We start from the raw sequence: 23,616 nt of genomic DNA on the forward strand, positions 1-23,616 counted from the left end.
CGTGCAGAGATATGGAAAGCCTATCCCACTGCTCCCTTTCATTGGCCCCATGAAAAATTCATCCTGTTCTAATGGAAGGAGAGAGAGATCCTTTTGAATGAGCCTACTGCAGGCTAAGCACGCAGTGGCACAGCTGTCTCCTGGCACAATGCAGAATTAGACATTTGCATGTTTTGGATGTTATTGTAAAGCTAACTAATTGATGATGTTTAAGTTTAAGTCTTTGTTATTAAGTAGCTACTGCAATAACAACGCTTGAGTGAATTAAAACAGTTGTTCATTTCTTTTTTTCTATTTTTAATCCTGAAATGGGTTTTTAGATTTTTGATTTGATGTAAGTCTAAACTTCTAAAGCTTTTAATATAGAAAGAAATTGTGCTTAATGGAAACAGTTTTAGATTTAAAACTAAACGTGAGTAAAAATTTAAATCAGTTTTACTAAAAGACACAAGCCATTGCTTTTTTTTTTTTCAAAAAAAGTAAATGAAAGTTACATTATATTTAACTTATTAGTTATATATTTTAGTTTTCTTGCTGCCAATTATATACAATTTATTACAAAACATATGCAAATTATAAAAATAAAAAAAATGTTTCTTCCTATCTAAATTACAGTTGTGACTGTTCTATATTCCAAATCCAAAAACACTTTCCAAATAATGAGGGCTCAGATGAGAACATTCAAATTTGTCCCAACCTGAATGTTAACGATGAGGGAGTGTCAGATTATTGTAGCCTCATGTCTAACTGTCATGATTTTGCTCCGTTTAAGTTTTCTTTTTCAGTTTTATTTGGTTTCATTTACATTTTGAGTTGTTTTCTGGTTGTATTTGTGTTCTTATGTATTTCCTGTTTACCCTCTGTTGCTCTCTTGTGTCAGTCCCCTTATATACTCCTGTTCAGTCACTTTCTGCTGGTTCCTCATTGTTTCTTGGCTCCTTGTGTGTGTTTGCCCTGATGTCCTTTGTTATTTTTGTAATTCTGTATTTTGTTATTTTGGGATTTTTGCATCATTTTCCACGTTTTTATTATTAAATCTGCTACAAACCACTTCAGCTTCAGTTTCTGCATTTGGATCCTCTTTAAACCTTTACTGTACCTGACTGTCTCAATAGGGAGAAGGAGAAACGCCTAGTAAACAGAAGCTAAAAGCCCTTAGATATACCCAGCTTTCATTTGCAAATTAGCAGGCTTATATATTCGGTGAGTTGTGAAGGTGGTTTTAGGCAGAAATATTAGCTATATTAATAAAAACAAAAGTACATTTCTAAATGCTTTTTTATGTCTTTCCAAATTAAATTAAACTGATAAATCTAGGGTGACAAAAAAATAACCTTTTAATAAAACAAATCTTTGAAATTGAAAATATTTACATTTGATTGAATAATTATCTTTTTATTTAATGGTGACCATTACCATTTTCATTTGAGTCTGTTGTTGCTGGGATTCAAAAAGGACAAACTTGTTTTACCTATAGTAATCTACATTAAAGATTGCCTTTGTAAAACTGCAAAGCTGTCCTATCACATAAAGAACATATCCACGATTAAAGGACTAACGCCTTAGCAGGAGCTAGAGAAACGAATTATTGTGTTCATCTTCAGTAGCAGCGCTGTTTTCATAGGTCTGTCTAAAAATGTCGATAAGACTGCAGCGGATCGAGGATGCTTCTTGCAATAAATCTCAAAATGGCTTAATACCAGAATACATTACAGACTGTCTTACAGTGTATCAAGCCCCCAGACCTCTCAGGTCTTCTGGTTTTAAAGTACTTTGTATAGCTAGAGCCAGAACCAAACATGAAGAAGCAGTATTTAGTTTGTATGCTTCGAAAATCTGGAATTAACTCTCAAAAGATGTAAAAATAAAAACTTCAGATGCTTTAAATCAAGATGGAAAAAAAAAAATCATGGCCTTGGAAGGTTTTATCTAAACATTATTTGTTACAGTTCCGACATTTGTTTCCATTTTATTAATCATTTAATCTTTTTTTATATAATCCTCTTATTTGAAAGTGTCACTTTTATTCTCTATTGATGTCGCTTTGGGTTTTCTATTGGTCTTAAATTGGAGCATAATTAAGTTGAAACAACTTTTATATACAAGCATCAACATTCAGGTGCCTTTGGTGACATCACAGAAGGCAGAAGGCAATCATCAGCATAATTTCAATAACACCAGTGGGAAGAAATTGGGCAGGGAAATCCAATCTCTCAGATGTCAGAAATATAGAGGTTGTTTGGGTGAGCTAAAGTAGTATGAGTTCAGACAACATTAGACCCGCTGTACCTCCAAATATGTTAATGATTTCAAATGATCCATCCATTTTCCTTCACGCTTATCCCAAACGGGGTCGCGAGGGGTGCTGGTGCCTATCTACAACTGTCTATGGGCGAGAGGCGGGGTACACCCTGGACAGGTCACCAGTCCATCACAGGATATCCATCAAATGATAAAATGCAAGATATCTTTTATTCACTTTTACAGTGAATACAGTAATTTTTGCATTATTATTAACATCCTCATTAGAGCGAAACTCTGGTTCAAATACTTACTTTTGATTCTTTTACAGTTAAAACATGCTAGGGATTTCAAATAATTTCATTATTGATGACAGTTTACTGAAAGGAAATGTGTTTAGACCAATCGAATGAATAATATCAAAATGCAAGATGTTGCTTATATTTCTTTCGGTTTGTCAGAGTTTCTGAGACGTAGTTTATTCAAATAGAGCTAAAATAAATGAAAATAGAACTTTTGTTATAGTTTTGCATAAATAAATTAAGATTTGACTATGTTATTATAGTTTTATGACTGAATTCAAAACAGTTATTCTGCTTGCTTGGGGGCAGGAGCCAATCAGTCTGGTGTTATTAACTCAGACGCATTAAAAAGTTTTTGCAATATCAGGTATTTCTTCTATGCTTTAAGAAATCCTTTAAGAAATGTCCCATTTTGTGCCAGAAAGTGAAAAGTCATACACTATAAATATTTTTAAAAACAAGTGCTTGACATGTTTACATGTGGTTTCCTTTTGATGGATTTTGTTTTAAGTTATATTTACATAAATCAATTAGTAAACATTAGAAGCACTGGTTCTACTCTATTAATTTCTTGAATTAAAAAAAAAAAAAAACCTTCTACATGTCTGTTTGTTTCCTGTATCCCACTCGGTTTCCTCAGTGTAGAGGGGCTGGCAGAATGTACCATTTTACTGGGAGGGAACACAAAACGTTGCACATATTTCCGAAGCATGTTTAGCAAGCTACAACATCCCTCTCAGATGCCGTTTTTTATATTAACGTAAGTTTAAACACATTTAAAGGTAGAATAAGTGTTTAGTGTGATTAAACTAATTCAACATGGCAACGTTAACTAGCGTGCACCCCTTGGAGTAGGCTGTTGCCATGTTCCCACTTTCATGGGTGTGGTGATTAGCCTGCTTGGTGAAAATTTCAGTCAAATCCGATCCGAGCGGCTGCTCCCTTCTGACCCCTAAAAGCGGATTATATCGTGTGGAAATTAACGCGGTTCCTCTCCCCCCATCTGAGGCAATGGTTGTCGTGTGAAAACATATTAGTGCTACACAGACTGGAGGAACCGGACCGAACCAGAACGCCTCTTTTTCAGGTGAGGACGTGCAGTCTCGTCTTTGGGTATTTTGGTTGCCTGTGTCTTGTCAGTGTTTTTAGGGCTATTTCCTGTTTTTTGTTAAAACGGGATTTATAGTAGTATTGTTATTTTTCTATTATTGTTTTTGCTTTTGCGACCTAAGTGGAGTTCACACACGTCCAGAACCGTGAAATAGTTGCGGCTCTTGAAATAACAGTTAGCGGTGTTTTTGATGTGTGTTTTCCCCTCCTTTCCACTGCCTACAAATCCACAGCTAGCCGAACGCGGCCTTTTACCGCCTGTAGGGCGGAAACTATCAGCGACTCACTACTTTTCACTAGTATTTACGTATCCTTTACCCCAATTCTTAACACTGTTCTATTTACTTGTTTCTTTTCTCTCTTACAAAAACCTCTGCGTGACATTTGTCAGTTTTCTAGTTATTAATACTCATGCCAGTCCGCCTGCTTATCAGTATCAGCTGGTGGTGTGACGGGGGCCCTGCCTGCTTCACAGACGCATCTCCACTCCAGCAGCCCAGAATAATAATAATCATAATAAAACTATCACACAATAATGTCGCACAGTCTCTTAACATAATTCGACTTTCAGTTTTTCAGTCTGTGGTTGGGTGTCTGCCTCTCTGAGTGTGAAACCGTGAAGTAATAGTGAATCATTTCGTCTGCTGGTTTCATCATGCCATCAACAAGTGGTAACTAGTTTAGGTAAGATCTAAAGCTGAATGTGTCAAATTTCACATTTGATTTTAAACTATTTGATAGATTATCATAAGAAATTAATTTAAGCAAAAACGGTGGGGGAAACGGTTGATTTAGTAATTGAAATTGTGAGTAAATATAAACGTGGTTTTTTTTTTTCTTTTTAAAAAGCATTTCTTCATCTTTAAGTGCAACAATTTGCTCATATTTACTCATACATGTTTATAACACAAGATTTTAGATTGTGCTGCAGGTTTATTGATTAGAGGCAGTACTTTAAAATCTAATGGGAAATTTAGTAATTGAGGGGTAAGACCCTTTTTTTAGCCAGCTGACCAGTAGTGTGCAGCGACTAGTTGAGAAAACTGCAGTAATGGGATCCTTTCTTTTGAAGGGTTGGTCTCTATTTCAGATATAAATGCATTTCACCTATTTAGGTTATATGGTTGTAAACATGGCTGCTTCATTAATTCAGTCTATCTTACTGGTGTGGAGGCAAACTGGAGAAACACAAGACCTTAAACTGTAATCCTAATCATTCTTATTCATCTGCACACCTACATTAAGGCTGCACTATGGATTAAAAAGTGTTTTGCTTAATATAATTGCAGGGAAATGTTTAATTGAAGCAGGTTAATTATGAATAAATTGTGGTCAGTGTTCTTAATAAAAAAAAAAAAAATATGTATTGCTTGGGCAAACTCTTTCAGTTTCCAGTAAATGTTGATGTGATAAAAGGCATCAATAGGTTAAGCAGACGGAAGTTGCATCCCTTTTTTGCCTTACTGGAATTTTGTTGATTGTTTCCTCCATTCTCCAAATGCTTCTGTCAGGTGAACGAGGTTCACATGTTATGACATTGAAATAGAGTAGGTTTACTTCTTAGGCAACAAAGGAAAGATTAGATGAACATTTTTAACGTTCTATCCCTTATTGAAGAGACTCTTTGTGGCTTTTTTCCCCAGAGAGAGAAAATAAATAAATATATATATATATATATATATATATATATATATATATATATATATATATATAACTGTTTATTAAAAAAATACAGGGGAGGGGTGGGGTTAGAAAAGCATGATTAAAATGTTATATTTTTTTCTCTCACTCTCTTTGCTCTTTTCTGTTTTACTTCTGAACTACGGACCAAGTTGACCAAATTTTCTTTATATTGAATAGAAAAACCTTTAAATACCAAACTATGTATAGAAATATTTCTATTTACAAATTACATATTTCTTAAATTGTTTATTCGTCATCCTTTGACCACTAGCGACATGCCGGTAAGCATAACCACCGAATTATGTAAATCAAAGACATCATCCTTCTATTTAAATACTTTATTATGATTTTTAGAGCTTTGCATATTTCTGTAGCATTTTAATAAATAACCGATCGATATAAATATTAAACATGTCCTATAGACTGGTTTATATATTCACTGAATCCAGTGTGTAGCTGCACAGCATTCTGGGAGATGTTGGCGGAGGAAGAAAATAGCCTTTCCACCTCTCTATCAAACTAAGCAAGGTTGGCGGTACAGCTGCCCTCTTTTAAAAGGTTACGTTCAAATAGGGTTAAGATTGAAATCTAAATCTTCTTGTTCCACTGATTTTTGTTTTAAATCATAAAAAAAAATCTAAAAACAAATCAGTAGTTTTATCAACTCATAATAAAGGCTTATATGGTCATACAGTCATATCATACAGCAAAGGGAGGCATGTTGAATAGTTTAGCACCAAGGGTCCATTCAAAGGATGGGGATTTCTAGCTCCTGGTAAACATTATAGATCGATTGACGCAGTTTTGTTTTTTCTTTACTTTTTTTTTCTTAAACACCAATGTTGTTATTTCTTTCTCTATTTACATGAAAAAAAGACACAATTATGACATTTACATGTTAAACATTAATTAACAAATCAAACAGACCAGCAATGTGTGCTCTGCATGTGATCTCAAGGCATGGCTGCTGAATGTGCCGATGAATCTGAGAACGCCTGCATGTGTCCGATACCAATACAAGAAAAAAAGGTCTGGCCGACATTTCTGTCTATCTCTATTTAATATTGGCCAATGTTTGATATTATTTTGATGATTGAGAGGAGAAAGTGGTTACTGTCGCTTGACGGCCATGTTTTAATGCAAAATAAATAAAAATAAGAGAAATAGTTATGATGTAATTAGTAAAAGGCTAAAGTGAAGAATATTTCAAAACATAAGAGGTTCATTAATCTTAGTGAGACTATCATGCTTAAATAAAGGCTAATTTGAAAAATATATATATATTTAAACAGTTAAGAAAAACTATTTTTTCTTTTTTAAATTGATTTCATTTTTGTTTCTGTTTGATTTTAGTGGTAATTTTCTGCATGTCTGGCTTCATCACAGCCCTTCTGAATGAATGTTAACATTAATAATTTGGGAAATTAAGTGAAATCGATACTCATCCGTCAACTTCCAAAACCAAACTAAAATAATTTACCTCTTTGACAGTATATAGTGTTAGATATTTCTTTGCGTTTTCCTCTTTCCTGTTCTTCCCACTTTTTAACTTTGATGAGGTAGAAATTGACAGTTTACACACTTTGCATGCCTTTAACTAACGAAATATGAAGTCAGAACTGGTAGATCTCCCATTTAAATCCTCTCCAACAGGGAGAGATGCGTTAAAGTTCCTTTTATGCATATTAAATGAGGAGACAGTCCATCTTTTTCTAGAAATCTACCAGCTTACATGCTCTACTTTGATAAACGTTCTATAAACTTTTTATCAAATAATAGTTGGGTATAATGTAATATCCTAATTCTCTGTTAGATTTTTTTTAAACTTTTGTTTAAAGAAAACTTGCAGCATGTCTTATGTTTTATAGTAATCAGTCAGAATCTGCACGTCAGAACATGAAGTAAAAGACTATCAACTGTTTTTGTCTGTTTATTTTAACCTACAAACTGTTTTTGTTATGCAGGTTTTGTAAATAAAGGCAGAGTGTCATTGTTATAAATTATACATAATGATAAACCTACTGTATTAATATGCTGGTCAGGTTTTCAGTCATCCAGGGCATAGTCATTCCAAAAAAGTTAGTTTTTGGAATTGAAAAAGCTTCCTGGATGTGAAGTGAAATGTCTTCCAACTTGGAAATAAAGTTCAGTGGATTGTTTTTTTAACTTTTCTGGAACTACTGTATTAATAATCAATGTATGATTAATGATCTTCATTATTCATTAAGGAAAAGGGACTCTGTCACTAAACTACGATTTTGTTGGGGGCAGGATCTTTATCATTTGCAGGAAGGATTGTATTAATATGTTCTACTTCACAAATTTACTTAAAGTGTAGCAACATAGATACTTTTAATTATAACAAAAAGGGAAAGTAGCTGAATCCATAACATTAAACACTCTAAAGTGTTTGGAAAAGCCCCCTTAAATTGTAATTGTTAAATTGTGCTGTTGTGTAAGTATAATGTACTTTTTGCTGCCTCTTGGCCAGGACTCCCTTGACAAAGAGGTTTTAATCTCAGTGGGACTCTTCCTGGTAAAATAAAGGTAAAATAAATGTTTTAAAAGTCTTGATATAATCAGGATGGATCTATTTAAAGTTTTTGATAACAGAGAAGTTAAAGCTCCTGCTGGTGTTGCAGTCCCACGTCTGATTGTGTGGCATATACCCATCAGCCATAGCTGGTGGGCACATTCCAAACAATGGGCACCTCTCGTACGCTACGCTCTGCCTTCGTCATCCTTTCCCCAAGCAATGCACCATATTCTTGTCTTGATTTTTCTTGTTCTGTGCCTCAAATTGCACAGCTACAGAAAAAGTATACATTAAGTATAGAGCTGTATAATAAAGCGCCCCCAATAGCTATCCATTTTCATTTAGTTTGATTTGTTAATAAAAGTCTAAATTGGAACTTTTGTAACGTTTGCTGTCTTTGTGTTATTTTTATCATGTAAATAGAGGGAGAGGAGAAAAAAAATACCACTAAAATTTTGGCTACAAGATTCATCCAAAATCAGAAGCGCATATCCGGGATCATTTTGACTGATGTCAAAATAATTGCCATTATTATATAAAAAAATAAAAAAAAACCTGTGTGAGTTGATCTCTAATGTCCCATTTGAAGCACAAGGAGCCCTCTGTGGTGCGTCAGCCTATGGAGGCGTGTAGTATAACAGATAGATGGCTGTTTTAGAGCAGAGACACATCTGAGGCGGGCTGCTGCTAAGCTCCTCCCACCACCTTGCGTCAGAGCGGCATCAGTCATGGTCAGCTGAACGCGCTGAGCAGGGTAATTTGACACGATGGAGGAATAATTAAATTAGCTTATCAAGGTAAAAATCTTAAGAATTATTAATGGTATCAGTAGATTATTATTATGTAATAAGGGCGAATATGTTCAAGTGGTTTCCTGTGGACATTTGAAAGCCTGCGTTAGTCCCAGTGGTTGAATTATAGATTAAATAAAAGATTTAATCTCAGTATGATGGATTACTGTGAGAAAAGGCTGTCCAAAGATCTCAGAGAAATCTCTGAGTGCTTTGTGACCCACATTCGTGCTCCCCAAGGTAAAGGAAGTGGCAACTTGCTCGTGCAGAAATACACAAGCATGCATGTGCAAATAAATGCTTAATATGACGCTCACAGACATGCTGACACAATGTACGCTAACTCATAAATGGTTTCTTCTTCTGTTATTCACTTTGACTAATAAACAATGCTGACCTGCCCACACAGTTAGCAGACAGTGGTTCAGAGCTTGCACGCTCAGCAGTGGGCCATGCCAGCAGCGCAGTGCGGCGACACAAAAGGCCAATTGAGTAAGGAAAGGTCGGGGCCCAGTTCGGATGGCCTTTTGAACCAGAGTGAGGGTGTTTGAAGAGACAGACCTCCTTCCAAGCTGCCACCCAGTCCCTGAAATCCTCCCTGGTGGGTCTGGATGGCAGCATTGTAGCCTTAGAGCTTAACCCATCCTAACCAAAACAGGAAACCTCTCTTTGTCTTCAGCTGCTATTCTTTCCATCTACCTGTTGAACTTAAAGAGTATTTCTGTCTCTGTGTTGCAGGTGTCAGCTGGCAAAGTGTTTGTATGTGTGAGTGAGTGAGTGAGGGTGTGTGTGTGTATGTGTGCAAGCACGCACGTGTATTTCCTTAACTTAGCCAGTGTTTAGAGAGGAGTGCGTCCTGAACGCATCTAACGGGGACAATGAGCGAGCTGGAACAGTTGCGGCAGGAAGCAGAGCAACTACGCAATCAGATCCGGGTAAATAAACGTTTCCATTTGTTACAAAATTATTCTTAACATTTGAACGTCTTATACTTTACAGCTATAGTTTTAAGGAACATTTCTATACATCTTTTATTGTCAGTGCGAGACAGAAACATGATTAAAGTGCAAATGTACTTTCTCCATCCTGATAACGATTGTAATCACAGTTGATCTCTCCTTGCAGGATGCCAGGAAAGCCTGCAGTGATTCCACTCTGTCGCAGGTACGATTCCCTCTAAATTTGAACAATAACAAATTCCTTTTCATTTTGTGGCAGGTTATTAAGGCGCTATGAGTAATTTGGTCAATGTTTTCCATTCTTATGTTTACAACTTCCTTAAATAATTGTAATAATTCTTAGTAATAACCAATAAAATGCAAAGCACCACTATCTAGGATACTGTTATTTATATTTATACAAATGTTTTAACGCTATCGGAACCAAAACCGGTGGGACTAGAGCTACATTTTCCCTACAGTTGATGGGATTACTCTATGTACATATACTCCAGCCCAGTAAGCGGAAGTAAGAGAGAGATGAGAGGGACAGACACGAATAAATATGCAGCATGGCTTTCCTACTTAATATAGCAGTCTGATTATGGAGAAGACAAAGCAAAAAAAAAAAGCCAAGTTTGAAGCTTTTTTGTTGTTTTTTTTCGTGCAAACGGGCTTAAAAAAAAAAAAAAAAAAAAAAAAAAAGACCTTACTCTGCAGCAAAATCTGGATAAGCTGATAAAGATGTCCAGGGAAAATGTGTTAAGGATTTAAGGTGCATCCCCAGTAAATATTAAAAGAAAAATTTTAAGTAAAAAAAAAAATGAGATTCCCACTTTTGACCTTTGACACATTTCCTAAACTACAAAACTCTGCATAGAGGCACATGCAGCACCTGTTGAAGATGTTCAGCTTTGGGGATGATTCTGGAAAAGCAGAGTTAGACCGAACTCCTTCAACAGGTTAAAAATGGTGAACAGATAAATATTTTACTGAAGATGGTGTGCTGTATGTAGAACTAAGGATGCACTGATTATGTTGTTGGACGATGTCAGCATTGCCTTTATGGCCAATAACCAGTATGTATTTTTCTCTACCCTTTTATTAACTGACCACAGTGCTGATATTGCTTCTGTTAAAAGCCCAAAATCCTTTACTGCATTATAATCACAATGATCAACAACAGCTAGATTAAAATAAACATTGGTTATTAATATCGGACATGTTTTAATGATCGCACCAATATGTGTAAGAATGACCAACACCAGCGTACAGCAGTGTAAATGCTAATGGATGGTACAATCCTGCGGCTGATATTTTAAAATGGAATATGCAATGAAGTTTAAAGTTATCAAACAATTTTCAGAAATAAAATGTATTTCTATGTATTAAGGTGAAGTCTAACTTTGAGTTATAAAGTTTAACAGCCTGAATTAATGCTCCTATTGATTGGTACCCATGGTAACTGGTGGAGCATTTTCCTTTAGCTTTTCTGGATTGCTTTGTGTTACTACCACAGATCTGAAAGTTATTAAAAATTTATTATAAACTAAAGCAAAGAAATGCATGATTGTGAAGTTAAAAGAAAATTCTTTTCCAATTTTTTTTTTCTATTAAAAGTAGTCTGATTTGGTTTTGTATTCAACCTACTTTCCTTTGTTGACAATGTTATATAAAGTCCAGGGCCACCAGTTGCCTTTGGAAGAAAATGGTAAATGGTGTCCATCAGAGTGAATAACTGATGCTAATTGTATAGCATCACTGAACAAAGAAAACTTAAGGGATTCTCTAAACATCTTAGAGCTATGTTCAGGTCCTCTGAAAATTGTAATAAAACAACTGTGAACATTATTGTGTTATAGTTTGGGTCGTACATTCTAATATAAAGTCAAATTTGAAGTTTTAACAGGATGCATGTAATCTCACATTTTATACTATTATACATAAACTGGTACATAAGTCATTGAGCATTGGTGATCTGTGCCGGCTTTATTGTTAATATACTGTCCTGTTTTCGCTGCCTCAGCTTGTGTCCACTTCCGGTATCAGGTTGGTTCTCTAGTTCTCTGCTTCCTGTGTTTATGCAGATCACAGCTGGTCTGGACTCAGTGGGCCGGATACAGATGCGGACGCGACGTACTCTCAGGGGACACCTGGCTAAGATCTATGCAATGCACTGGGGGAGTGACTCAAGGTGATTAGATTTCTTATACGTGCTTCAATTTCTAGAAACTTACGTAAATGTCCATTTTGGTTGCAAAATTTATATTCAAATTACACTGGATGTAAAACTTTTGTTTAGGTTATGTTTAATTGATTCCTTCCCTTACCTCCTTTTGCTTCTTTAATTTGTTTTTGGTTCCAGTGTAATCTGTGTAGAGTTTATCCAAAGTCTAATAAACGAAGCCCGAGGACTGTTATTATTTTAGAATCTGTCATTCTGTCTGTATATGTCTGCACCATCAAAGAATTCAGACAATGTAGAAGTAGCATTGAAAAGTTCTGGTTAAAGTTTTTCTGTGCAGCTAAGCTCCGTGCAGAGCACATGTCGGCACCAAAGGCTTTTTTAAATCAGTAGTAATAAAATCTTTGTGTTTTGTGATCCTTTCTTTCTCTATCAATGCAATACACTGGGGCAGTGACGACAGTCCCAGGTCTGGGGCTGTAAAACTATCCGTACTCCCATTACTACTCCAGTCTCTACTAATATGACTAATATTCCCATAATCACCTTTTACTGTCACTTTACAATTAAGGCAACAGCACTGTTTTAGCTCCTCGCTTAGAACACATTAAAGATATTTGGCCGAAGCAGAAAAACGCTTTTTGCATTAGAGCTGCAGCTTCTAAGAATTTTTCTTGCAAATTTAACATTGCAAGATGCTGCAGGCTGCAAATGTTCACTAAACTAGTTCTTACAAACTGCTTTATTCACAGTTTGCTGCAATATGCACTGAGAGGCGCAACAAATCAAAGCTAGGATTATAGTTTACACTGTGTATGCATGCTGTACACTATTGTTGAGTCATAGAAAGCATCTTTTCTTTCCACAAGTGTATTATCCTAATATAATCTGGATTTAAACCGCATTTAATTAATACAAGTAAATGTTTTTTGTTTGTTTTTTTTTCAAAAAAAAAAATCCTCTGAGGTCAAAGGCCTTTGCACACAGGGTTCATTAAAAATAATCAGTTATAAATGTCTCTTAAAAAAAAGCGTGCAGACCCATTGATTTTGATCCACCTTTGTATATTCTCTAAGGATACAATGAGAAGCTAATGACTTCCATGTGTAAAGGCCTGATCTCTGGCTGCTCTCAGTCCTTAAAACATGTCTGTGGTTGAAGGTGTGAGCACAGTGTTTGTTTTGCATACAGCCAATGACATTTGAGCATGATGGCTCTCCTCTTGATTATACCGCAGCACCATTAAGCCACTTCCTGTACCCGGACCCCGTCGAGAAGGGAGGGAGGGGTTCCAGCTGTTCCTGCATCTAAAACTAACCCTACACCCCCCCACCGCACCCCAATTTTCCCCCCTTTGTTGTTTTTGCACTCTCATCTCTGCTTAAGGTGGATATAACATAGGGTGGGACCAGGAACAGTCAGGGAGTGGTGACACTACAGCTGATTAACCTCTTAATAGTTCAGGCAGCACATAGTGTAAGGCGGGTGCTTCTCATCGCTTTTAGTGAACTAGGTGCATGTAGCTTAGATTATGATGAAATATCTACTTGTGAGTTAATGTCATGCTGATGTTCTTCATCTGCTGTCAGGTTACTGGTCAGCGCCTCGCAGGATGGAAAACTGATCATCTGGGACAGCTACACGACAAACAAGGTGAGGATTGGCTGAAATGTTTGTGGCTTGTGATGGCTTGCTCCAGTTTTAAATGGACAGTTTTGTACAGCATTTTTCTTGGGGAAAATTAAAAGAATCCCCTCATTTAAAAAAAAAAAAAAAAAGAGTTTTATTTACACAGAGAAAAAAAAAAAAAAAAAAAGAGTTTTATTTACACAGAGAAATTACAATTTAGGTATTTTAATTGCTAACTGATAAACATTTTATCAGAAATATTAGCAAATTGTCTTGTTTTTCCTTTGTCTAAAATTCTTGTTTTCTTTGTTTTGTGGGGGAGGGGGTTCTAAAGAAAATGTGAATGCATGTTGGTTCTTTATGCACTATATGGCCAAAAGTATTTGGTCACACCTTCAAACCAGTGAATTTGGATGTTCTAATAATTTCTATGGCGGATGGTAAGTTTGACACGTCAGCCCCGTAGAAAACCTTTGGAGGTCAGACTGTATCTGACTATGAGCCTAAACAATGTGGAATATGTTTACTAAATATATATATTTGCTGGGAATGTGGGTCCATATACAAATTAGACTCTACAAATTAAGAATAGAATTATGTCATCGAAGTTCACGTACATGTGAAAGTAAGGAAGTATTATACAAATATCTACAAACAACCAGGCCTAGATCAGAAACCTGATTTCTATGCCATCATTTACCTCAAGGAACATTTTAGTCAGAGAATAAATAAAACTGATTTATCAGTTAGATTGTGGGATTGCAATAAAACTAGATTGTGCAAAAACTGTAAATTCTTTAGTAAAATAGGCTGTGGATTAAATCTCATTTCATGTCCCTTGCTGACTTTTGTTCACTCTTAGATGCATGCTATCCCGCTGCGCTCTTCATGGGTGATGACGTGCGCCTACGCCCCCTCTGGGAACTACGTGGCCTGTGGAGGTCTGGACAACATCTGCTCGATATACAGCCTGAAGACCCGAGAGGGCAACGTCCGGGTCACTCGAGAGCTACCTGGACACACGGGTAGGGGAACTTTTATTTTTTTGTTTTTTCTTTGAGATAATTAATTTCACAAATGCTTGTAAAACCTTCAGAAATGTCCCTTCTGTTTACTTGGGGAATGAAACATTTAGGTTTTTTTTTTTGGGGTTTTTTTTTTTTTGGTTCTCCAAAGGATCGAATTAGAAAGAATGACTTCTGATTCCGATTCCTTGTTTTGTGTTCAGGTTATTTGTCATGCTGCCGCTTCTTGGATGACAACCAGATACTAACCAGCTCTGGCGACACCACCTGGTGAGAAGCCCCCACACTTCTAACACCGCAGCTTTTTTCACACTTTAACCATTGGAAACTTCTTTTCACAGTTTTTATTCTTAAGCTGCGATTAATTGCAAAGTTTAAAGTTTTGTTAGGTTTATCAGAACAATATTTCTCTTTCTCATTTTTTTTTCTTCCTTGCAGTGCATTGTGGGACATAGAGACGGGCCAGCAAGCCACCTCCTTCAGCGGCCACACTGGTGACGTTATGAGCCTGTCCCTTAGCCCAGATTACAAGACTTTTGTGTCAGGAGCTTGTGATGCCACCTCCAAGCTGTGGGACATCCGTGACGGCATGTGCAGGCAGTCGTTCACCGGCCACGTGTCTGACATCAACGCCGTCTGTGTGAGTGCTTAACCCTGGCTCTCAAATAGCGTCTGGTTAGGAGGATGGTTCTCTTTTCTGATATTAGATCTGCAAACATTATTTAATCAAAATAAGAAACTTATTTTTTAAGATGTCAACCATTGTGTCATCTGAGCTGTTAAAGCTGTAACGTTTGGTGTTTTGCTTTACTCTTGCAGTTTTTCCCCAATGGAAATGCGTTTGGCACAGGCTCGGACGACGCCACCTGCAGGCTGTTTGACCTGCGTGCCGACCAGGAGCTGATGATGTACAGCCACGACAACATTATCTGCGGCATCACCTCTGTGGCTTTCTCCAAGAGTGGCCGCTTGCTTTTAGCCGGCTACGATGACTTCAACTGCAATGTGTGGGACACTCTAAAAGGCGACCGAGCAGGTATGACGTCTGATCAGGAGGTTTCTGCTCTCTCTGCTTAATAAAGCAGAACGATGAGCAAAATCAATTTCCAATAGCTAATTATTTTCTTTTTCTCTCTGCTCTCATTTGGACTGTAATATCCAGCTTTTACGTATTTAACACTGGGACTCCCAGAATTCTGATCCTACTAGAACTCCCACTGGCCGTCGATTTGACGGGTGACATATTTCCCGATGGAATGCATTAGTAGTGATGATGTCATCAACTGAGATGGTTCTAGTGTGCGATATAAACTCTTTGTGGATATGTGGACCTTATATCAGGTTAAATATATATATTTTTAAAGGCTGTATTGTATGCTATTATTATCTATGGTCTAAATTTGTATAAAAAATGAATTGGTAAAATAAATAAGTCTGTTTTACCACACAGGTTCAAAGTTTAAAATTACAATTTTATTTACAGAAATACTTTACCCCCATGCATTTTCCCCGGACGACCTTTTCACATTTGTAACAAACATCATATGATACGTTTTTTTTGTGCAATGCTGAAACACCCTGCGCTGTTTTCTTTGCCTCTCCAAAGCGGCTCTTCAGCGGGGGAGGGGCTTGTACCCTGCGGAGGGCATATAGTCGGCATGCCAACCTGTATGTGATTATAGCAGACCATGGGCTCTGGTTTGTCTTTTGGGCCACCGAGTGTACCGGCTGAGGTGTGGGCAGCCCTATCCAAAACTTGAACAAAAGTTTCTCTATTGCCTGATGGGTCACTGATACGATCATCCTTGGACTCTTTGTCACAATCTGGGCCACTTCCTACCCAGTCCTCCTGATTGGTCTCTCCCTCTCAACCTGAATAACTATCATCAATATTTTGAAGCATTTCTAAAGCCTGTTTCGCGGTTAAATTTCTTCTGAAAGCCATTTTTTCCATATTAGCCAAAGAGTTCCAGGTAGGATGTCGATTGCTCGGCAACAGTACCAAACGTCAACCAGCCGCGGGAAGAAATTACAATGCAACTAATAGAGCCGTCAAAATGACGGCTGTGGGAGATCGAGCTAGAATTAACCATATTTATTTTTTACGTTTTTATTTTATTAAAAAAATTACGTGAAAATGAAGGGAAATATAGAAACAGGAAAAGTCAGTTAACATAAGAAACATATGATGAATGTAAATAAAGTTCTTTCCCTTTAAAATCTCAGAACCGTCAAAATTGACTGTCGTGGGAGTTCTAGTGTTAAGCTGTTGTCATCGCTATTTGTTTTTTTGGCCGAAAATTGTTCCCAGCCCGACCCTCCATTACAAGAAAGAAATTTAGATTAATATGGATATTGCAGGGTAAAGTTCTTTGACTAAAAATCAGTCTGTGACATAAAATGGAAGACTTATTCATTTTCTTCCTTGTTTTATATAACATGCATTGAACTGACTGCATCACCAGAATCTGGGTCAGCAAAAACATTATCTGGGCATTTTAAATGATAAAGCACTCAAGTTATTTAGTTGAGGGCAACTTACGGAACTTTGTTGAACTGGATTTTATTTGACAAAACCTGACTAAAAGAGGCAGAATATAAATAAGTCACAGATGTCAGGTTTTTGTTTGTTTTTTAAGATAGTTCCTCCACTTTATGGTTATACGCTTCTTTTTAGTTGGTTCATAAGATGAAATCCTAATAAACTGACTTGTTTTTTAATGCAACATGTTAAAATGTAAAGATTTTTCATTCTTCCAATGTACCTTTAGATTATGTGACCATCTTGCGGCTTTGCTTTGTGTTCGCTCTCCTCCAGGCGTCCTTGCAGGCCACGACAACAGAGTGAGCTGCTTAGGAGTGACAAACGACGGCATGGCTGTGGCCACCGGCTCCTGGGACAGTTTCCTCCGGATCTGGAATTAAACCAAATGTCCGGCCTGATGTCCTCAATCACTGCCTGCCACCTTGGTTCTGCAGCCCCCACGCGACTCATCTGCTGGGCTGGACCCGAGGGAATGCATTTTGAAAGCCCTTTTCATCCCTCCCAGCGGAAGACTCTCAAAAAAATTTTATTTTTCCCCCATCCGGCTCTAGAACAACAAAAACCTTTATGAAAAGTCCAATCTAAACCAAGAAATCATCAAAAAATATTGAATATAACTTATTTTCTTCCTCTAAAGGGCATTAAAGTGCATCAACAGTCATGGTTACAAAAAAAATGATCATCAATGTGTAATATGTAAATGTATATATAAAGGCAGTATATATGTATAGCATTATGTGTGTATATATGCATCATATATGCATATATAATGTGTGTATGTATATATTTTTGTAGTTATTTTTCTTGCTTTTTATTTTATTTGGTTTACTATAGATATAGAATACCAGAAATATCAGTAACCTTTAAAAAAAAAATCAGCAAGGCTAATCAATCAGTTTCGAGACAAAATGTAACTTCTTTTAAGATTTTATTTTTTATTTTTTTGGGGCTTTAAACATTCATTAATTTTGAACGGATCCTAAGGCTGTGATGCCTGGAGGAGCTTCATCCCAATAATTACTTTGTTTTTATATATATATATAAATGTTTTTTGTCTGGATCAAGCTTAAACTCCAAAGTAGCAACTGTTCAAGTTTAGGCATTTGGATTGGTGGGTTCAAATCGACTGCTGAACATTGGACCACCATTCCATGGAAATCCACTGCAGAGTGACTGGTTAAGAGTGGTTGTAATAATCCAATCCCCCCTGCGGTCTGCAGAAGGATTCATCTTTGCTTCGACATTGGGATGACCGTTGGATATGAGGTGAAACGATGACAAGAATTCAAGCCCTAACTAGTTTCTCCCTGCAATCCTGACAAAATGGGATTTACAAGAGCTTCCTGTTGGGACTGAAAAAGACTGCGGCAGTCTGCAGGAACCTGAGAAAAACAGGAAAAATGATGTCAGAGCTTGCCATGTTGATTTGTTTTTTTTTTTCCTCCTGAATGAAGGATTGAACTCCTTTTAAACATCAACAAGGTGTGAGCAAAAACAGAGAAGATGTGTGCCAATTTAAATCACACCAGTGCCATAGCAAGCCTGCTACAAAAAAGGACACAAACATGTCTTTTTTTTTTTCTAAGATTGACACTTAAAAGCATTTTTGTTTCTCACCAAAAAAAGCATCATAAACTTTTAATCTAACTAGTTAGGAACAAACACGTAATAGACAGCTAGAGGCGCACTCACAAACCGTAGTACCAACGTGAGCCATGGTGCACATGTAAACGTGATATGAGGTTTCTCGTCGTCAATCCTGCATTTAAAAAGCTTAGATTGTGTGTGAGTTGGACCTACCCATCAGCTGTTTCAGGTGCCTGAATATAAATGAATATAAAGCCGTGGGCTGGATAGAAGAGGGGTTGTGCTTAAGGGAGATCAGGCAATGCTCTCTATTATGCCTTAGGATACCATTCATAATAAGAGTGTAAAATTAGCATCAATAATAGAAATACTTTCCTTTTTTGTTTCTATAATCTCACATTGTTCCTGCACAGTCTAGAATTTAGTATAATTGTGTTCCAAGCCTAGATACATTTTGAAAAAAACAAATCGTTTCTCTGAACAGCTTTTCCAGCTCCATTATGAGAAATTTTGGGTTTTAAGTAGAAGACTGAAATCAAAGTTTGTGTTCACCCATATATCTTACAGTTTGATCATCCAAACATTAATCCATCCTCTAATCAGTTCATCCATTCATGAAACCTGTCCCTCTGCCAGTCTGTCCAACCATCCTTTCATCCATTATGCTTCTGTCAGTGCAGCCCTCCATCCACCAACCTGTCCATTTGACCTGCTCTTGATCCATGCCAACATTAGCCCATCCAACTGCCAATTCATCTACCCGTCAATCCACTTATCCTTCATCCAATAGACCCATCAATCTTTCAATCATCCATCCATTTATGAGTGCATCCATCTGCTAATATAGCTGTCTACTAGATGAGCCATTTGTATCCACTCATTTGTCAATCTGTCCATTCATCCATCCGGATCTCTAGCCATACTTTAGCTGCATCCACCCACCTATTCATTTCAGCCATCCATCAGTTTATCAACCCTTTCAGTAGTCTGTCAGCCCATACATAGAACCATCTTTTTATCCATTTATTTGTCCATTTAGGTACCCAGGTATCCATCAATTAGTTTTTCAGTCATCAGACGGTTTTACTATCTCGTCTCTTATCTAGTTACAATAAGTACAGCCTGACCTCTACGGAAATATCTCAGTTTTTAGTGATTGTTTGTATATATATATACTTGAACCATGGCTCAAACAAAAACTGTGAAATCTAGAAACATGGAGTCTGGGAACCCTGTGAGCGAGAAAGTTCTTGTTTTCCAACCGAAGCGCAAACAGATACTAGTGAACACTAAGACACATGCTAAAAGGAAAACCATGTGCAGCTCCTCAGTGCTTCTTAAACCCTTTTTTTTAGTATATAAATCTGCTTTTAACTAATACAGTAAAGTTTGTATTACCTAACAAGGTTTGATCAGCTGCCGATTATTCCCTAACATCCCTCTCTATGGTCGATATATTTTTATTTTAACGGTTTTGTGTAATTTTACTCTTCAAGTAACCCATCCTGAGGGAATGCTTATGAGCCGCAGGGAAAGCTTGTAACCGTACAAGATTTGGAGATCTGCAGGATGTGAAATGTGGAGTGTTTGAGTGTTGAGGGCTTGTGTAGAGGAAGGTAGAGGGATGGGGAGAATTTGATGATGTACAAGTGTTACTTCCTCATTCATCTGTGCCAATGTGCTCCACAGACCCTGAGCTGTGAACCGAATACTAGTCTGTAAAATTAAAAAGACAAAAAAAAAAAAATACTTTGGCTAGTGTTACTCAAGTGCCAACCTTCTGCCACTTTCAACCCAATCTGTTGTCCGATCCAACAGGTTGGCTGCTTCTTTTTCACAATCAGTCTTCGTAGCCACCAGGGTCATTTTCGCTAACAAGTCTGAATATGTTCATATATTGAATCAAGAGAACTAAATGGTATGGAATCAAAGAGACAGGAAATCATTTGGGGGTACTTACTTTCCAAATTCAACAAGATGCTTGAAGAAACATTCACCCGAGTTTAGGACAGGAAACCATTGTGTTGGGTCTAATTTTCTTTTACAAGCATTCATATATTGTTTTCCCACCACTATAAAATGTAACCTGCTGCGACCTTTTTGAATCTAAATGTTTTTGGGGGTTTTTAAGTGAAGACTGTAATGCAGTAGGAATTTTTATGTCCTTTAAAATCTCAGGCTGAATATGACCACAGTGAGCCAAGCGTACATGTGCAGGATTAATATTTTAAACTCCTTTGTGGGAAATGACAAACTCAACTAAGTAGTGGATCATTTTTGTCTCAAGCTATTCAGAGCCATCTGCTCAGTATTTCAACAAGTACTCTGCGATACTGCTGTGATTAGGATAGATCAGTCAAATGCAGCTGGATCAATTCCTGGGCCGCCATTAAGGACAATAGTTCAAAAAAGTGGTTCCACCCCCAGCTGTTTTGATAATTAAGTAACAAAATCATCATCTGCTGCACACTGCCAGTCAGCTGGCTGAAAAAGTGCTACTAGACCTAGAGATATTAAGATATGTAAAGGATTATAATGACCAGTCTCTTCCTCTTATCAGTGAAGCACTGTTTTAAAACCCACTGTTATTTCACTAGTAGTTTGTCTGTAAAGCAGACAATTGCAGGCTAGTTAGTAGATAGTCTAACGGAATAACCCGCTTGTTATGCTCTCCAAAGATCAGAAGGAAAAGGGGGATAATATTCTGCACAATAAGCGCTATATTGAGAGAGTGCTTATTTTAAATAGCCAAATCACTTTAAACATGTTTTATTTCAGTTTATTTCAGAGTAAAAAATGTAAAATCCTTATTCAAAGTTATTTCACTGTACTTTTATATTGGCTCATGCATAAAAAATAAGTACTTAGTTTGTGTTTTTCACCTACCACTGGGGTCTGTTTCTAATCGTCTGCCTCAAACTGTCACTCATTGTCGTTGATCTGTACGTGTCTAGTGAAAACGGACAGAAACCTGGTTCTTGTCTGATTCATCAGTCACTTGGTATTATATTTAGCTTTATTCATAACTAAAAAAACTAAATTTAAACGTAAAGCCTACAAGCCTGCCAAGATTATTGTAAAAAAAAATATTTGTGCCGATAAATGTTATGTAGGTTGTGCCAAAAAAATGTAACTTGTTCTTCCTTAATTCCTGCTGCACTACCTCCAACCTCTTCATGACATTTTTTGTAGCTTTTTGGTTAATTTTATTGACAGAGTCATCAGAAATTGCAATGCAAACGTTCCTTGCATAATTTCTAACAGCCTTAGATTATTTCCTGTTCTCGTTGGGAAGTAGCTTTGTATTATGTGTTTGCCGTTGGATGTTTCTTCTCATCTTCCCTAAATGTTAAGCTGCTCCTTTTATCTCACGGTTTTACTGTTTCCATATTCCGTAAAGAGTCTATGTGAACCCCATCCCTAAATAAAACAAAAACGCCATGGCCCTTAAATGCTGAGTAAGTGTCCATATGAAATATTAGTTTAGCAATCACTTTCGCTGTATGTTTTAGCGTTGTTAGCAGCTGGAGCCTGGAATAGAAACACTCCCATGTGCCTGTGCTGGTCACTCATGCAGGTCAAACAGAAAAACTGTAGAACCAACAACGGTGCTTGACTTCAATTAACTTTTCATCATTGTTGCTTCCCCGGATGTTTTTGGTTTGTTTGTTCCCCAACCTCAGCTTTATGACTGATAATCAGGTAGCCTTGTATTACAAACCTTTCACATGTTCGGTCTCAATGCTGAGAATGTAACTTTCTCATTAGTCTAACAGGTTGTTCTGTTGTTCATGTCACTGCTGCATGAGTTCAGTCTGTAATCAAGCTGCAGTTTACTTTGATTATGAAAAAAAAGGTCAACATTGTGACTCCCCTGCTCCCTTTTTTCTTTGCTGCACTAACATCACATAACTACACTGCTCTTTGACTACAACCTACTGTCCTGATATTGTTTTTTTTAATTTAATTTATTGTTTTGTTCTAAGCCATTAAATACCGGGGACTTGGTGCCATGATAACTCTCCTATAGTGCTATTGTGTGGAATTATAATCACTTATAAGATAATTTTTATAGTCTTTTTCACACCAGACCCTTTTTTTGTATTTGTACAGTGGCTTGGTGATATTGATATGTTACCATGAGTTATTGTAACCAATAAAACAGCTTTTAATCAATGATGTCGATCATAGATTTTTATTGTTATGAAAATTTAAATACTTTCCACATTTTAGCTATTTGATGTGGAACAAATAATAAGTGCAACCCAGATGGTTAGGAAACGATTAACTTAATTATAGCTTTGTCTTTTATCATTGATGGCGCTTCATACCACAGTCTGGTGTATTTAACATCTGGTAGTGTAGGCTACTAAATCATATGTGAAAACAAACTTCTATTTCTATAATTAGAAACATACATGCAATAACTACTTTTCAGTCACAGCCCTCACAATAATCTGAAACCCATTCAATAAAAACAACTTGAAAATCATTAAATTTGTATTATTGTTCAGTTGTGGAAATAGCGAACCCTTAATCCGGATTTCAAATGAGTTGTTGAAGCAAATCATAGTTGCAAATCACCAAAATCATCTGCAACAAGACTGAAACTGTGATCCCAAAATCTGTTATTTCAATGTAGAACAATTAACATGCAACAAAATCAGGCAAGGCTGTCCATTAGTGATGGCCCCACCAATACTGAAGCGTTGGTGCATGCATGGAGTTCATAGAGCAAAATTTGTCGGTACACGTATCGTAACAGCAAAGTCAAATGGCTAAACTGCGTTTTTAAACATATCTGTCAACAGGATGCATGTGCTAAAAAAAACAAGTATGGAGCAGCCTCATGGGACGCCGTAAACAGTTGGGATGTATCAAAAAGTTGCTTTCTCAGGTTTGCCTGTCGGGGTAAGCATCTGCAACCATTTGGCCTCTCTTTCTCTGAGGGTGTTTCCTTGGTGCGTGAAAGTGTCTCTGTCTCCACTGCAGACGTCAGGCATAAGGGTTCTTTTGCCACCATTTGCAAAGCTGGCTGAACAGC

General features: G+C 37.0%; 1 protein-coding gene across 1 annotated transcript; it reads left to right on the top strand.

The window, feature by feature from the left end:
- The first annotated feature begins 3,423 nt into the window (after nt 1–3,423).
- Nucleotides 3,424–22,418, top strand: gnb4 (guanine nucleotide binding protein (G protein), beta polypeptide 4). Its single transcript, XM_015402720.1, has 10 exons — nt 3,424–3,630; nt 9,402–9,598; nt 9,789–9,827; nt 11,689–11,795; nt 13,376–13,439; nt 14,278–14,440; nt 14,644–14,710; nt 14,879–15,080; nt 15,260–15,476; nt 17,259–22,418. Exons 2-10 carry the CDS (start codon nt 9,542–9,544, stop codon nt 17,363–17,365), a joined length of 1,023 nt encoding a protein of 340 aa, XP_015258206.1. The 5' UTR covers nt 3,424–3,630; nt 9,402–9,541; the 3' UTR covers nt 17,366–22,418.
- Nucleotides 22,419–23,616: the final 1,198 nt, after the last annotated feature.

This window comes from Cyprinodon variegatus, unplaced genomic scaffold, assembly GCF_000732505.1.
Source record: "Cyprinodon variegatus isolate N-32 unplaced genomic scaffold, C_variegatus-1.0 Scaffold1387, whole genome shotgun sequence".
Classification (NCBI taxonomy): domain Eukaryota; kingdom Metazoa; phylum Chordata; class Actinopteri; order Cyprinodontiformes; family Cyprinodontidae; genus Cyprinodon; species Cyprinodon variegatus.